This window comes from Rhinoraja longicauda, chromosome 7 (genome assembly GCF_053455715.1).
Source record: "Rhinoraja longicauda isolate Sanriku21f chromosome 7, sRhiLon1.1, whole genome shotgun sequence".
NCBI classification, from domain to species: Eukaryota; Metazoa; Chordata; class Chondrichthyes; order Rajiformes; family Arhynchobatidae; genus Rhinoraja; species Rhinoraja longicauda.
This window is the reverse complement of record NC_135959.1, coordinates 4,830,968-4,847,074: the sequence shown is the minus strand read 5'-3', so window position 1 is coordinate 4,847,074 and position 16,107 is coordinate 4,830,968. Positions and strand designations below refer to the sequence as shown.

The following is a 16,107-nucleotide window of genomic DNA, read 5'->3' as shown; positions in this document are numbered from 1 at the left end:
GTTGGTTGACAGACAGAAAGCAAAGAGTGGGGATAAATGGATCCCTTTCAGAATGGCAGGCAGTAACTAGTGGGGTACCGCAAGGCTCGGTGCTGGGACCGCAGCTATTTACAATATACATTAATGACTTGGATGAAGGGATTAAAAGTACCATTAGCAAATTTGCAGATGATACAAAGCTGGGTGGTAGTGTGAACTGTAAGGAAGATGCTATGAGGTTGCAGGGTGACTTGGACAGGTTGTGTGAGTGGGCGGATGCATGGCAGATGCAGTTTAATGTGGATAAGTGTGAGGTTATCCACTTTGGTGGTAAGAATAGGAAGGCAGAGTATTATCTGAATGGTGTCAAGTTAGGGATGTACACGAGATCTGGGTGTCCTAGTGCATCAGTCACTGAAAGGAAGCATGCAGGTACAGCAGGCAGTGAAGAAAGCCAATAGAATGTTGGCCTTCATAACAAGAGGAGTTGAGTATAGGAGCAAAGAGGTCCTTCTGCAGTTGTACAGGGCCCTAGTGAGACCGCACCTGGAGTACTGTGTGCAGTTTTGGTCTCCAAATTTGAGGAAGGATATTCTTGCTATTGAGGGCGTGCAGTGTAGGTTTACTAGGTTAAATCCCAGAATGGCGGGACTGTCATACGTTGAAAGACTGGAGCGACTAGGCTTGTATACACTGGAATTTAGATGGATGAGAGGGGATCTTATCGAAACATATAAGATTATTAAGGGGTTGGACACGTTAGAGGCAGGAAACATGTTCCCAATGTTGGGGGAGTCCAGAACAAGAGGCCACAGTTTAAGAATAAGGGGTAGGCCATTTAGAACGGAGATGAGGAAAAACTTTTTCAGTCAGAGAGTTGTGAATCTGTGGAATTCTCTTCCTCAGAAGGCAGTGGAGGCCAGTTCTCTGAATGCATTCAAGAGAGAGCTAGATAGAGCTCTTAGGGATAGCGGAGTCAGGGGGTATGGGGAGAAGGCAGGAACGGGGTACTGATTGAGGATGATCAGCCATGATCACATTGAATGGGGGTGCTGGCTCGAAGGGCCGAATGGCCTCCTCCTGCACCTATTGTCTATTGTCTAATACTATACACCAGACAAGTGCATATTTGAACGAAACCCCATTACAACTGGCTCACAATGTAATAATAATAATAATAATAATAATATATTTCTTTATTTGTCCCACACCGGGGAAATTTACAGTGTTACAGCAGCAAAGTGGATAGCAAGAGATCATTCATTATAAATAACAGTAAAGACAAGGATAAATTGTATTCCTTAGCTGTTACTGTTGACTCGTCTGCTGGGAGCAGTGCTGGTTGTGCAGTCTCACGGCGGTGGGAAGAAAGGACCTCCTATATCTCTCCTTCACGCACTTGGGGTGAAGGTGTCAATAGACAATAGGTGCAGGAGGAGGCCATTCGGCCCTTCGAGCCAGCACCGCCATTCAATGTGATCATTGCTGATCATTCTCAATCAGTACCCCGTTCCTGCCTTCTCCCCATATCCCCTGACTCCGCTATCCTTAAGAGCTCTATCTAGCTCTCTCTTGAATGCATTCAGAGAATTGGCCTCCACTGCCTTCTGAGGCAGAGAATTCCACAGATTCACAACTCTCTGACTGAAAAAGATTTTTCCTCATCTCAGTTCTAAGTTTTGAATGACAATAAAGTTATATTCATTAATTCATCATCCATTCATTCATGGCCTCCCGGCCAGCTGGGGGTCGGAGATGTTGCCACCTACTCCTGCAATCCCCGAGGGGGAATTGCTCACCCGTTTCCAGTCGTCGGGAGAGAGCTGCCGAGCCACGTCCTGGGGCACCAACTCCTTCAGCATCTTGGGAATGTTGGGGAACTGGGACTTGTCGTCCTCGAACTTGACCTGGTAAATGAGAGCTGCCAACTGGAGCACCTCGTCACGGGAGCACTTGTGGTAACCTCGCAAATACTTGGGCAGCTCCTGGGGGAGAGAGGGAGGGGGGAGAGAGGGAGGGGGAGAGAGAGAGGGGGAGAGAGAGAGGGGGGAGAGAGAGGGGGAGAGAGAGAGGGGGAGAGAGAGAGGGAGAGAGAGGGGGGGAGAGGGGGGGAGGGGGAGAGAGAGGGGGAGAGAGAGGGGAGAGAGAGGGGGAGAGAGAGGGGGAGAGAGAGGGGGAGAGAGAGGGGGAGAGAGAGGGGGAGAGAGAGGGGGAGAGAGAGGGGGAGAGAGAGGGGAGAGAGAGGGGGAGAGAGAGGGGGAGAGAGAGGGGGAGAGAGAGGGGGAGAGAAGGGGGAGAGAGGGGGAGAGAGAGGGGAGAGAGAGGGGGAGAGAGCGGGGGAGAGAGTGGGGAGAGGGGGAGAGAGGGGGAGAGAGGGGGAGAGAGGGGGAGAGAGGGGGAGAGAGGGAGAGAGAGGGAGAGAGAGGGAGAGAGAGGGAGAGAGAGGGAGAGGAGAGGGGGAGAGAGAGGGGGAGAGAGAGGGGGAGAGAGAGGGGGAGAGAGAGGGGGAGAGAGAGGGGGAGAGAGAGGGGGAGAGAGAGGGGGAGAGAGAGGGGGAGAGAGAGGGGGAGAGAGAGGGGGAGAGAGAGGGGGAGAGAGAGGGGGAGAGAGAGGGGAGAGAGAGGGGGAGAGAGAGGGGGAGAGAGCGGGGGAGAGAGCGGGGGGAGAGAGCGGGGAGAGGGGGAGAGGGGGAGAGGGGGAGAGAGGGGGAGAGAGGGGGAGAGAGGGGAGAGAGGGGGAGAGAGGGGGAGAGAGGGGGAGAGGGGGAGAGAGGAGAGAGGGAGAGAGAGGGAGAGAGAGGGAGAGAGAGGGAGAGAGAGGGAGAGAGAGGGAGGAGAGAGGGAGAGAGAGGAGATGAGAGGGAGAGAGAGGGAGAGAGAGGGAGAGAGTGAGAGAGAGGGAGAGAGAGGGGAGAGAGAGGGGGAGAGAGAGGGGGGGAGAGGGAGGGGGGAGAGAGAGGGGGAGAGAGAGGGGGAGAGAGAGGGGGAGAGAGAGGGAGAGAGGGGGAGTGAGAGGGGAGAGAGAGGGGGAGAGAGAGGGGGAGAGATGAGGGGGAGAGAGAGGGGAGAGAGAGGGGGAGAGAGAGGGGGGAGAGAGGGGGAGAGAGGAGGGGGAGAGAGAGGGGGAGAGAGAGAGGGGGGAGAGAGAGGGGGAGAGAGAGGGGGAGAGAGAGGGGGGAGAGAGAGGGGGAGAGAGAGGGGGAGAGAGAGGGGGAGAGAGAGGGGGAGAGAGAGGGGGAGAGAGAGGGGAGAGTGGGGAGAGAGAGGGGGAGAGAGAGGGGGAGAGAGAGGGGGAGAGAGAGGGGGAGAGAGAGGGGGAGAGAGAGGGGGAGAGAGAGGGGGGAGAGAGAGGGGGAGAGAGAGGGGGAGAGAGAGGGGGAGAGAGAGGGGGAGAGAGAGGGGGAGAGAGAGGGGGAGAGAGAGGGGGAGAGAGAGGGGGAGAGAGTGGGGGAGGAGAGAGAGGGAGAGAGAGAAGGGGAGGAGAGAGAAGGGGAGAGAGAAGGGGAGAGAGAAGGGGAGATGGGAGGGAGGGAGGGAGGGAGGGAGGGGGGGGAGGGAGGGAGGTAGAGAGAGGTAGAGAGAGGTAGAGAGAGGTAGAGAGAGGTAGAGAGAGGTAGAGAGAGGTAGAGAGAGGTAGAGAGAGGTAGAGAGAGGTAGAGAGAGGTAGAGAGAGGTAGAGAGAGGTAGAGAGAGGTAGAGAGAGGTAGAGAGAGGTAGAGAGAGAGAGAGAGAGAGAGAGAGAGAGAGGAGAGGGAGAACATCATGGACATTTACACTTTAAGAGATACAGCGCAGATATACGATACTACTACACCGATCAGCCAAAACATTATGACCACTGACAGGCAAAGTGAATAACATTGATTATCTTGTTACAATGGCACCTGTCAAGGGGTGGGATATATTAGGCAGCAAGTGAACAGTCAGTTGTTGAAGTTGATGCGTTGGATGCAGGAGGAATGGGCAGGAGTAAAGACCTGAGCGACTTTGACAAGGGCCAGATTGTTATGGCCAGACGACTGGGTCAGAGCATCTGTGAAACGGCAAGGCTTGTGGGGTGCTCCCGGTCAGCAGTGGTGAGTACCTACCGACAGTGGTCCGAGGAGGGACAAACCACAAACCGGCGACAGGCAGGGTGTTGGGCGCCCAAGGCTCATCGATGAGCGAGGGCAACGAAGGCTATCCCGTCTGGTCCGAACCGACAGCAGGTCGACTGTGGCATAAGTTACGGAAAATGTTAATGGTGGTCGCGGGAGGAATGTGTCACAATACACAGTGCATCGCACCCTGCTGCATATGGGGCTGCACACGGAGGACCAACAGCATACTAGGCAGGTGGTCGTAATGTTTTGGCTCATCAGGTCATAATGTTTTGGCTGATCGGTGTATGTGGTACAACAGAACTCTATTTATCCCAGGAGGGAAATTGATCTGCCGACAGTCATGAAACACAACAAGATACATGAAACATGAAATTAAAGTGATGAGTGGAAAGGATGGGGGTGTGTGCAAAGATTGGGGGGTGGGGAGGGAGAAGTCAGTCTCAGTCTACCCCACGACAGAAGGGGGGAGGGAGTTGTACAGTTTGATAGCCACAGGGTAGAAGGATCTCCTGTGGCATTCTGTGCTGCAGTTCGATGGGACCAGTCTGTTGCTGAAGAATACTCCTCAGGTTGACTGGCCTGTCAAACCCATGAGCCAAACGCAGGCAGGTGGGAATATGAGGAATAGATGGGAGTTGATGCAGAAAGGAGGAATAGATCTGGCAGAAGCACAGAGTCTCTTGCCCAGAGTTGGCGAATCGAGTATTGTGTTCAGTTCTGGACACCATTTTATAGGGAAATATGTTATAATAATAATAATAATAATGCATTTTATTTATATAGCGCTTTTCATATACTCAAAGACGCTTTACAGAGATTTTGAGAACATAGGGAAATGAATAAATAGATAAATAAGTAAATAAATAAATGAACAGAGAAAGGAGACAGTAGGTGAGGTGACCTTCAGTGGTTGAAGGCAGTACTGAACAGGTGAGACTTCAGCGATGTTTTGAATGTGGTGAGTGTGGGGGAGTCTCTGACGGTTTGAGGTAGTGAGTTCCATAGGGTGGGAGCAGCGATGGAGAAAGCCCTGTCCCCCCAGGATCTGAGTTTGGTCCGGATGTGGGGGGATAGGAGATTGGCAGCGGCAGAGCGGAGGGTGCAGGTGGGAGTGTGCCTGTGGAGGAGGTCGGTCAGGTAGGATGGGGCCAGGTTATGGAGGGCTTTGTAGGTTATGAGGAGGATTTTGTACTGGATTCTCTGGGGGATGGGGAGGGTACAGAGCTGGAAAGGGTACAGAGAAGGTATTTATTCACAAAATGCTGGAGTAACTCAGCAGGTCAGGCAGCATCTCGGGAGAGAAGGAATGGGTGACGTTTCGGGTCGAGACCCTTCTTCAGTCTCGACACGCAAACGTCACCCACTATCCCGCGGTCTAGGCTTAAGCTCAGGGGTGACCGCGCTTTTGCGGTTGCAGCTCCTAGACTGTGGAACAGCATCCCTCTCCCTATCAGAACTGCCCCCTCCATCGACTCCTTTAAGTCCCGGCTCAAAACCTATTTCTACTCCCTAGCGTTTGAGGCTCATTGAGAAGGCGCTGTGAACTGTTTGCGTGAAACTGTTTATGTTTCTTTTAAAAAAAAAAATAATTAGTACCTAATCAGATGTACAGCACTTTGATCAACGTGGGTTGTTTTTAAATGTGCTATACAAATAAAATTGACTTGAAATTGACTTCTCTCCCGAGATGCTGCCTGACCCGCTGAGTTACTCCAGCATTTTGTGAATAAATACCTTCGATTTGTACCAGCATCTGCAGTTATTTTCTTATACTACTTAAGGGTACAGAGAAGATTTACGCGGATGTTGCCAGGACCAGAGGGTCTGAGCCATAGGGGAGAGGTTGAGAGGTTGATAAGGCTGGGTCTCTATTCAATGGAGCGCAGTCGGCTGAGACTGGTTTACAAAATAAACAACACAAAGTGCCGGAGTATCTCAGCATCTTTGGAGAATATGGACAGGTCTGGACCCTTTTTCAAACTGATTATGGTGGGGTGGGGGGGGGGGGGGGGGGGGGGGGGAAGCTGGGAGAGGCGGTGGGAAAGGGGGGCCAGAACAACGTCTGACAAGTGATAGTAACGAACTGCAGATGCTGGTTCCGACCGAAGGTAGACACACAAAGCTGGAGTAACTCAGCGGGACAGGCAGCGTCTCTGGAGAGAAGGAACGGGTGACGTTTCGGGCAAGGACCTGTCTCGACCCGAAACGTCACCCACCCCTTCTCTCCAGGGACGCTGCCTGTCCCACTGAGTTACTCCAGCTCTTTGTGCATCTTCTGGCAAGTGATAGGTGTCTCGACCCGAAACGTCACCCATTCCTTCTCTCCCGAGATGCTGCCTGAACCGCTGAGTTCCTCCAGCATTTTGTGTCTGCCTTCAATTTAGACCAGCATCTGCAGTTTTTTTCCTATCTATTTTGTTCTATGTTTTCTGGCGTTGGAGACGTTCCAGAGGAGGTTTACGAGAATGGTCCCGGGGATGATTGGGTTAACGTATGATGAGAGTTTGACGGCACTGGGCCTGCTGGGCTATTGGGTATTTTTACAGCGGAAACTGACAGGATCTTGACTGGATTAGATGAGTTTAGTTTTAGAGACACAGCTCGGAAAGGGATCCTTCGGCCCACCGAGCCCACGCTGACCAGCGATCTACGCACATTAACACCGTCCCACACATACCAGGGACAATTTACAATTTTGTTTCCACTGAAGCCAATTAACCTACAAACCTGCGTGGGAGGTAACCGGAGAAAACCCACGCGGTCACGGGGTGAACGTGCAAACTCCGCACAGACAGCACCCGCAGCCAGGATTGAACCTGGGTCTGTGGCGCCGTGGGATCTTGTCCGGGAAACATCACAGTCTGGTTTGGGAACAGCTCTGCCCAGGACAGGAAGGCCCAGCGGAGAGTAGTGCGTTCGGCTGAACGAGCCATGGGAACTATACTCGCCCCCCTGCAGGACCTATACATCAGGAGGTGCAGATCCAGAGCAAGCAAGATCATGGGGGACCCCTACCACCCCAGCAACGGACTGTTCCAGCTGCTACGGTCAGGCAAACGCCTCCGCTGTCAAAACAGAGAGGATGAGACGGAGTTTCTTCCCACAGGCCATCGGGACTGTTAACTCTCATGTCACCAGGGACTAATTTACTGTATTAATTTATTTTTTATGTTAAATTTTTTTTTTCTATTCTGTTTTGTAGTTTAGTACAATCTGCAGGCATTGCCACTTTCATTTCACTGCACATCTTGTGTACGTGACAAATAAACTTGACTTGACTTGGGCAGTAGCTTTTCCGCTGCACCACCGTTCCGCCCTGTCAAGGGTTATGGGGGGGAGGCAGGAGAATGGGGTGGAGAGGGAAATGACAGGTCAGCCGTGACTGAATGGAGCGATAGACTCGGTGGGCTGAATGGCCCAATTCTGCTTCTAGAACTCATGAACATGAACTTCCTGCAGCCGCCGAGCTCTGTTTGAACGGCCTTGAGGTTTAACGCCGTCGATCCCAGCGTCCTACCTGGTAATAATGAAAGATGGAGTCGGCCATCTGATCCTTGCCGGGAACAGTGTGAGTCCAGAGCTTCTTCATGAAGAACACCTGGTAGGTCAGAGAAGGAACAACACCTGGGGAAAATAGATACAAATGCTGACGTCCAAGTAAACAGGCCCTTTGGCCCAACTCATCCATGTTGACCAAGGTACCCATCCAATCTACTCCATTTAACATAGAATGGTTCAGCATAGGAATGGGCCCTTAGGCCCAACTCATCCATGTTGACCAAGGTACCCATCCAATCTACTCCATTTAACATAGAATGGTTCAGCATAGGAATGGGCCCTTAGGCCCAACTCATCCATGTTGACCAAGGTACCCATCCAATCTACTCCATTTAACATAGAATGGTTCAGCATAGGAATGGGCCCTTCGGCCCATCTCATCCATGTTGGCCAAGATATCCATCCAAGCTCGTCCCATCTAACATCGAACACGAAACAGTACAGCACAGGAACAGGCCATTCAGCCCACAACAGTTTTTTGCCGAACATCGTGCCTTGGTTAAACTAATCTCATCGGCCTGTATGTGATCCATACCCCTCTACTCCCTGCACTTTCACGTGTTGATCTAAAAGCTTAAACGCCACTATTGTACTTAAATGCCACTATGGAGTTTGGCCACATCTGTCTGCGTCTTTCCTATCTGGATACCTGTCCAAAGGTTTCATAGAGTCATACAGCAGGGCGGTCACGGTAGCGCAGCGGTAGAGTTGTTGCCTTACAGCGAATGCAGCGCCGGAGACCCGGGTTCAATCCCGACTACGGGTGCCGTCTGTACGGCGTTTGTACGTCCTCCCCGTGACCTGCGTGGGTTTTCTCCGAGATCTTAGGTTTCCTCCCACACTCCAAAGATAATAGACAATAGGTGCAGGAGTAGACCATTCGGCCCTTCGAGCCAGCACCGCCATTCAATGTGATCATGGCTGATCATTCTCAATCAGTACCCTGTTCCTGCCTTCTCCCCATACCCCCTGACTCCGCTATCCTTAAGAGCTCTATCCAGCTCTCTCTTGAAAGCATCCAGAGGATTGGCCTCCACTGCCTTCTGAGGCAGAGAATTCCACAGATTCACAACTCTCTGACTGAAAAGGTTTTTCCTCATCTCCGTTCTAAATGGCCTACCCCTTATTCTTAAACTGTGGCCCCTGGTTCCGGACACCCCCAACATCGACACTTGGGAGGAGGTGTGGGGTGGTGTGTGGGGTGGGGTGTGGGGTGGGCCTACCCCTTATTCTTATACTGTGGCCCCTGGTTCTGGACACCCCCAACATTGGGAACAAGTTTCCTGCCTCGAATGTGTCCAATCCCTTAATAATCTTATATGTTTCAATAAGATCCCCTCTCATCCTTCTAAATTCCAGCGTATACAAGCCTAGTAAGGGGTGTGGCTCAAGCCCCGTACATCTTTGGAATGCGGGAGGAAATCTGGGAGATTGCAGAGAAAACCGAATGGCCTCCTCCTGCACCTATTGTCTATCATATTGAATGGCGGCGCTGGCTCGAAGGCCTACTCCTGCACCCATTGTCTATCATATTGAATGGCGGCGCTGGCTCGAAGGCCTACTCCTGCACCTATTGTCTATCATATTGAATGGCGGCGCTGGCTCGAAGGCCTACTCCTGCACCTATTTTCTATGTTTCTAACATGTCTGCGGACACGTCCACTAATCGGAGGGGGAAACGTCAGAGGGTCGGAAGGGGGGGGTTACACGATGGCATCCATGTTGGGCTCTCACCGTCTTTGACTGGCCGGGCTTTCTTGATCCAGTCGGTGAGATGACGCACAAAGTCAAAGAAGAAATCCCCTTCGGGAACGCTGATCACCTGGGAAGTGACAAGAGTAGAGTTAGTGGCCACTCCCCCGCCCCGGGGCAAGCCACGTACAGCCCAACCTTTACACCGATCAGCCAAAACATCATGACCACTGACAGGCGAAGTGAACAACATTGATCGTCTTGTTACAATGGCACCTGTCAAGGGGTGGGATATATTAGGCAGCAAGTGAACACTCAGTTCTTGTAGTTGATGTGTTGGATGCAGGAGAAATGGGCAGGAGTAAAGACCTGAGCGACTTTGACAAGGGCCAAATTGTTCTGGCCAGACGACTGGGTCAGAGCATCTCTGAAACGGCAAGGCTTGTGGGGTGCTCCCGGTCAGCAGTGGTGAGTACCTACCGACAGTGGTCCGAGGAGGGACAAACCACAAACCGGCGACAGACAGGGTGTTGGGCGCCCAAGGCTCATCGATGCGCGAGGGCAACGAAGGCAATCCCGTCTGGTCCGAACCGACAGAAGGTCGATTGTGGCACAAGTCACAGAAAGTATTAATGGTGGTCACGGGAGGAATGTGTCACAATACACAGTGCATCGCACCCTGCTGCATATGGGGCTGCACATGGAGGACCAACAGCGTATTATTAGGCGGGTGGTCGTAATGTTTTGGCTCATCAGGTCATAATGTTTTGGCTGACGGGAGAGAGCAACGTCAGTGTGCCGAATGGACGCCGCTACCTTGTCGGAGATCTTCACGAACAGACTGAACCCATCGGCGGATTTCAGGAGCAGCCGGGTAGAGATACGCTGACAGAAATCCTTCGCCTTTGTGCTCGATTCCACTTCGAATGCCTGAGGATGGAAGCGTGGTACTTAGTGCAAGGCGCTTGTCTAGTCAGCGTTCGAGCAGCATTTGCAGTCCAACAAACATTTATCTGAGGAAGGACATTCTTGCTATTGAGGGCGTGCAGCGTAGGTTCACCAGATTAATTCCCGAGAAGGCGGGACTGCCGCATGTTGAAAGACTGGAGTGACTGGGCTTGTATACACTGGAATTTACAAGGATGAGAGGGGATCTTATCGAAACGTGTAAGATTATTAAGGGGTTGGACACGTTAGAGGCAGGAAACATGTTCCCAATGTTGGGGGTGTCCAGAACCAGGGGCCACAGTTTAAGAATAAGGGGTAGGCCATTTAGAACGGAGATGAGGAAAAACTTTTTCAGTCAGAGAGTTATGAATCTGTGGAATTCTCTGCCTCAGAAGGCAGTGGAGGCCAATTCTCTGGATGCTTTCAAGAGAGAGCTAGATAGAGCTGTTAAAGATAGCGGAGTCAAGGGAAATGGTGAGAGGACAGGAACGGGGTACTGTTTGTGGATGATCAGCCATGATCACAGTGAATGGCGATGCTGGCATGAAGGGCCGAATGGCCTCCTCCTGCAACTATTGTCTATTGTTTAGTGTGGAGATACAGCGCGGAAACAGGCCCTTCGGCCCACAATGTTTGTGTGGAACACAATGTTAATTCAGACACAGAATGCTGGAGTAACTCAGCAGGTCAGGCAACACCTCCGGAGAAAAGGAATAGGTGACATTTCAGGTCAGAACCATTCTTCAGACCCTGAAGTCAATTATTCCTTTTAACTTTAGTTTTCAGTTTAGAGACACTGTGCGGATACGGGCCCTTCGGCCCATCGACTCCACGCCGACCAGCGATCCCCACACACTAACACTATCCTAGGGACAATTGACATTTATACCAAGCCATTTATTTCACAAAATGCTGGAGTAACTCAGCAGGTTAGGCAGCATCTCAGGAGAGAAGGAATGGGTGACGTTTCGGGTCGAGACCCTTAGACAATAGACAATAGGTGCAGGAGTAGGCCATTCGGCCCTTCGAGCCAGCACCGCCATTCAGTGTGATCATGGCTGATCATTCTCAATCAGTACCCCGTTCCTGCCTTCTCCCCATACCCCCTGACTCCACTATCCTTAAGAGCTCTATCCAGCTCTTTCTTGAATGCATTCAGAGAATTGGCCTCCACTGCCTTCTGAGGCAGAAAATTCCACAGATTCACAACTCTCTGACTGAAAAGGTTTTTGTACAGTTGGACAGGTACATGGATAGGACAGGTTTGGACGGGTTATGGACCAAGCGCAGGCAAGTGGGACTAGTGTAGCTGGGACATAGTTGGCCGGTGAGGGCAACTTGGGCCGAAGGGCCTGTTTCCACACTGGATCAATCTATGACTCTCTGACACTTTGTGTCTATCTAAAAGTACTTTTTAGGTTAGGCAAACAGCGTTTCCAAAGCTGGTCTGATTAAAGTAAGAGAGAGGAGATTATAAGAGGCATAGATAGGGATGCCAACTTAGTCACTCCCAAATACGGGACAAGGTGACGTCACCGCCCCGCGCCCCACGTGACCTCACCCAGCCAGCGGCCACGTGCTTCACCAATGGCGGCCGCCCGGGCCAGGAGGCGGGTAGCTACGCAACCTCGCCACCGTTCGAATCGAGCCATCAGTGGGCCGTGCATCGGCTGAAGGACGCAAAATGAGCCCGTGAATGCAAACGCCCAGCGATTTCCTAAAACAAATCATAGGGAGGCCAGTGGTGGTCTCCAGATGAGGAAAAACTTTTTCAGTTAGAGAGTTGTAAATCTGTGGAATTCTCTGCCTCAGAAGGCAGTGGAGGCCAATTCTCTGAATGCTTTCAAGAGAGAGCTAGATAGAGCTCTTAAGGATAGCGGAGTCAGGGGGTATGGGGAGAAGGCAGGAACGGGGTACTGATTGAGAAAGATCAGCCATGATCACATTGAATGGTTGTGCTGGCTCAAAGGCCGAATTGTCTATTGTCTACTGTGGTTAAACTGAACTCGGGTGTGGATGATCGAGGTGCTTTAGCTTGTTTGAATGGATATGTGAACATAGCACTGGAACAGACAGACAGAAGAATATGAGAAAATAACTGCAGATGCTGGTACAAATCGATTTATTCACAAAATGCTGGAGTAACTCAGCAGGTCAGGCAGCATCTCGGGAGAGAAGGAATGGGTGACGTTTCGGGTCGAGACCCTTCTTAGTGTGTGTGTGACCCTTCTTCAGACTGAAGAAGGGTCTCGACCCGAAACGTCACCCATTCCTTCTCTCCCGAGATGCTGCCTGAGCTGCTGAGTTACTCCAGCATTTTGTGAATAAATAGCAGAATATGAGAATGGGGTTAGGAGGGAGAGATAAGATCAGCCATGATTGGATGGCTGAGTAGACCTGATGGGCCGAATGGCCTAATTCTACTATCAGTCTTACCTCATCGGTGTCGTCAGGGAAGTAGACCTTGTGGTATATCTGGGTGGTTTTGTGCTGGATCGCCTCGACCTCCACCAGGTGGGGCGGGTACTTCCGTGAGCCATTTCTGCAGAAGGACAATCAAAAGCAAAACCCTCGGTAGGTGTGGTGTATCAGGTCTGACTGGAGGGCATGGAAAACAAAGCCTATCACTGCAACCTCGGTACGCGTGACACTAATAAACCTAAATAAATCAGAAGATCACAAGGTCATAAGGGGCCACAGTTTAAAAATAAGGGGAAGGCCATTTAGAACGGAGATGAGGAAAAACCTTTTCAGTCAGAGAGTTGTGAATCTGTGGAATTCTCTGCCTCAGAAGGCAGTGGAGGCCAATTCTCTGAATGCATTCAAGAGAGAGCTAGATAGAGCTCTTAAGGCTAGCCGAGTCAGGGGGCATGGGGAGAAGGCAGAAACGGGGTACTGATTGAGAATGATCAGCCATGATCACATTGAAAGGCGGTGCTGGCTCAAAGGGCCAAATGGCCTCCTCCTGCACCTATTGTCTATTGTCTATTGTGATAGGTGGAGAACTAGGCCATTCGGCCCAGCAAGTCTACTCCGCCATTTAAACATGGCTGATCTATCGCTCTCCCTCCAAACCTGGCCACAAAGCCTTCAATTCCCTCGTCGAAATCATAATTATACAACGTGAAGAGTTGATGCCCCAGCACTGAGCCCTGCGGAACCCCGCTAGTCACTGGCGGCCGACCAGAAAAACGCCCCCTTTATTGCCACTCTTTGCCTTCTGCCACCCATCTGGCCAACCTGCTGTCCATGCCAGCGTCTGCCCTTTGACACCGTGGGCTCTCGTCTTCTCTAGCAGCCTGACGTGTGGCACCTTGTCAAAAGCTTTCTGAACATCTAAGTAAACAACATCTACTGGCTCCCCTGCGTCTGTCCTGCTATTAGCTTCCTCAACGAACTCCAGCAGATTCGTCAGGCAAGACCTTCCCTGCACAAAGCCATGCTGACTTCGGCCTGTCTTATCATGAACTAGGTACTCCGTAACCTCATCTAGATACTAAAACTCTCGTTTGTTATCTTGTTTGTGACTGAACTTCAGCCAAAACGACACACGATAGCACGCGGGAAGACGGAGAGGGGTTGCCGTGCGCCTTACCGCAGTGCCTTCTGCAGTCGGTGCATGCAGTCCGGGGCGAGCTGGTGGCCTTTCCGGGACTGTAGAAACCTCTGGACGTGCGGCAGGAGGATGTTACTGGGAGGGAAGAGGCCAGTGGACAACCAGAGCAGCTCCCAGCCTTTCTCCTCGCTGTACCTGGTGAAGGCACGTCATAAACAATGGCTTCAACAAACCGAAGGCAGACACAAAACGCTGGAGTAACTCGGCGGGGCAGGCAGCATCTCGGGAGAGAAGGAATGGGCGACGTTTCGGGTCGAGACCCTTCTTCAGACTGATGTCAGGGGAGGGGGCGGGACAAAGATAGAATGTAGTCGGAGACAGGAAAGACTGGTGGGAGAACTGGGAAGGGGGAGGGTATGGTGAGAGAGGGAAAGCAGGGGCTATCTGAAGTCAGAGAAGTCATTGTTCATTCTGAATTTTGATTTCTGATTTCTGATTTCTGATTTCTGATTTCTGATTTCTGATTTCTGAATTCTGAATTCTGAATTCTGAATTCTGAATTCTGAATTCAGAATTCAGAATTCAGAATTCAGAATTCAGAATTCAGAATTCAGTATTCAGAATTCAGTATTCAGAATTCAGTATTCAGAGAGGGAAAGCAAGGGCGATCTGAAGTCAAAGTCAATGATCATACCGCTGGGGTGTAAACTTCCCAAGCGAAATATGAGATGCTGTTCCTCCAATTTGCGCCTGGCCTCACTCTGACAATGGGGGAGGCCCAGGACAGAAAGGTCAGTGTGGGAGTGGGAGGGGGAGTTGAAGTGCTGAGCCACCGGGAGATCAGGTTGGTTAAGGCGGACTGAGCGGAGGTGTTGAGCGAAACGATCGCCGAGCCTGCGCTTGGAGTCGCCGATGTAGAGAAGTTGACACCTGGAACAGCGGATGCAGTCGATGAGGTTGGAGGAGGTGCAGGTGAACCTCTGTCTCACCTGGAAAGACTGTTTGGGTCCTTGGATGGAGGCGAGGGGGGGGGGGGAGGTAAAGGGACAGGTGTTGCATCTCCTGCGGTTGCAGGGGAAAGTGCTCCTCCACTGTTAGAGAGTGGGGCCACGCCTAATTTGGAGGAACAGCACCTCATATTTCGCTCGGGCAGCTTACAACCCAACGGTGTGAACATTGACTTCTCTAACTTCAAGTTACCCTTGCGTCCCCTCTCTCTCTCTCTCTCTCTCTCTCTCTCTCTCTCTCTCTCTCTCTCTCTCTCTCCATCCCTCCCCCACCCTGTCATTCTGTTGAGTTCCACTGTCGGCGTATCTCGTTATCACTGGGGGGCACGGTGGCGCAGCGGTGGTCTTACAGCAGCAGAGACCAGGGTTCGATCCTGACCACGGGTGCTGTCTGTGCGGAGTTTGCGCGTTCTCTCCCTGACCTGCGTGGGCTTTCTCCTCGATCGCTTTCCTCCCACGCTCCAAAAACGTACAGGTTTGTTGGGTAATTGGCTTGGTGGTTAAATGGTCGTCGCGGACCCGGTGGGCCGAATGGCCTGTTTCCCCCGTTGTATTTCTAAACTAAACTGACAATGATCTCGTGAAGATGGACACAAAATGCTGGAGTAACTCAGCGGGTCAGCCAGCATCTCTAGAGGAATGGAACAGGTCGCGTTTTGGGTCAAGACCCTTCGTCAGACTGAGAGTCGGAGAGGAGGGAAAACCAGAGGTAACAGGAAGGTCCAGAACAAAGCAGAGCCTGCGTCGATGACTCGGGGAAGGTGGAGCCCACAATGGTCCATTGTTGGCTGACGACGAGGTGATAACGAAGGAATACACGCGGTGAAATTAGCAAGAGGACCAGGGTGGGGGGGGATGGAGAGAGACAGAGGGGAAACATGGGTTATTTGAAAAGTTAGACAAATCAATGTTCATTCCGCTGGGGTGTAAGCTGCCCAAGCAAAATATGAGGTGCTGGTCCTCCAATTTGCTTGTGGCCTCACTCCGACAGTGGAGGAGGCCCAGGACAGAAAGGCAAGTGTGGGTGTGGGAGGGGGAGTTAAAATGTTGAGCAACTGGAAGATGATGTAGGCCATGGCGGGCTGAGGGCCGTTCCTTCTTACGCAGATGATCTCATGGGAGGGTCCAGATTTAGTATTTTAATAGGGTGGCGCAGCGGTAGAGTTGCTGCCTTACAACGGATGCAGCGCTGGAACACCTGGGTTCGATCCCGACTGTCCGTACGGAGTTTGTACGTTCTCCCCGTGACCTGCGTGGGTTTTCTC

The 16,107-nt window shown here is 51.7% G+C and overlaps 1 protein-coding gene across 2 annotated transcripts in view; it reads right to left on the bottom strand.

The window, feature by feature from the left end:
* The window catches only part of myo7aa (myosin VIIAa), a 148,296-nt gene that overhangs the window by 12,307 nt on the left and 119,882 nt on the right, over positions 1-16,107 (bottom strand). For both annotated transcript variants that reach the window (XM_078402011.1, XM_078402012.1), the window contains 6 exons: positions 13,875-14,030; positions 12,716-12,821; positions 10,148-10,261; positions 9,374-9,461; positions 7,599-7,705; positions 1,779-1,964 (listed from right to left, as the gene is read on the bottom strand). In XM_078402011.1, coding sequence (XP_078258137.1) covers positions 1,779-1,964; positions 7,599-7,705; positions 9,374-9,461; positions 10,148-10,261; positions 12,716-12,821; positions 13,875-14,030 — 757 coding nt within the window. The remainder of the gene's footprint in view (positions 1-1,778; positions 1,965-7,598; positions 7,706-9,373; positions 9,462-10,147; positions 10,262-12,715; positions 12,822-13,874; positions 14,031-16,107) is intronic.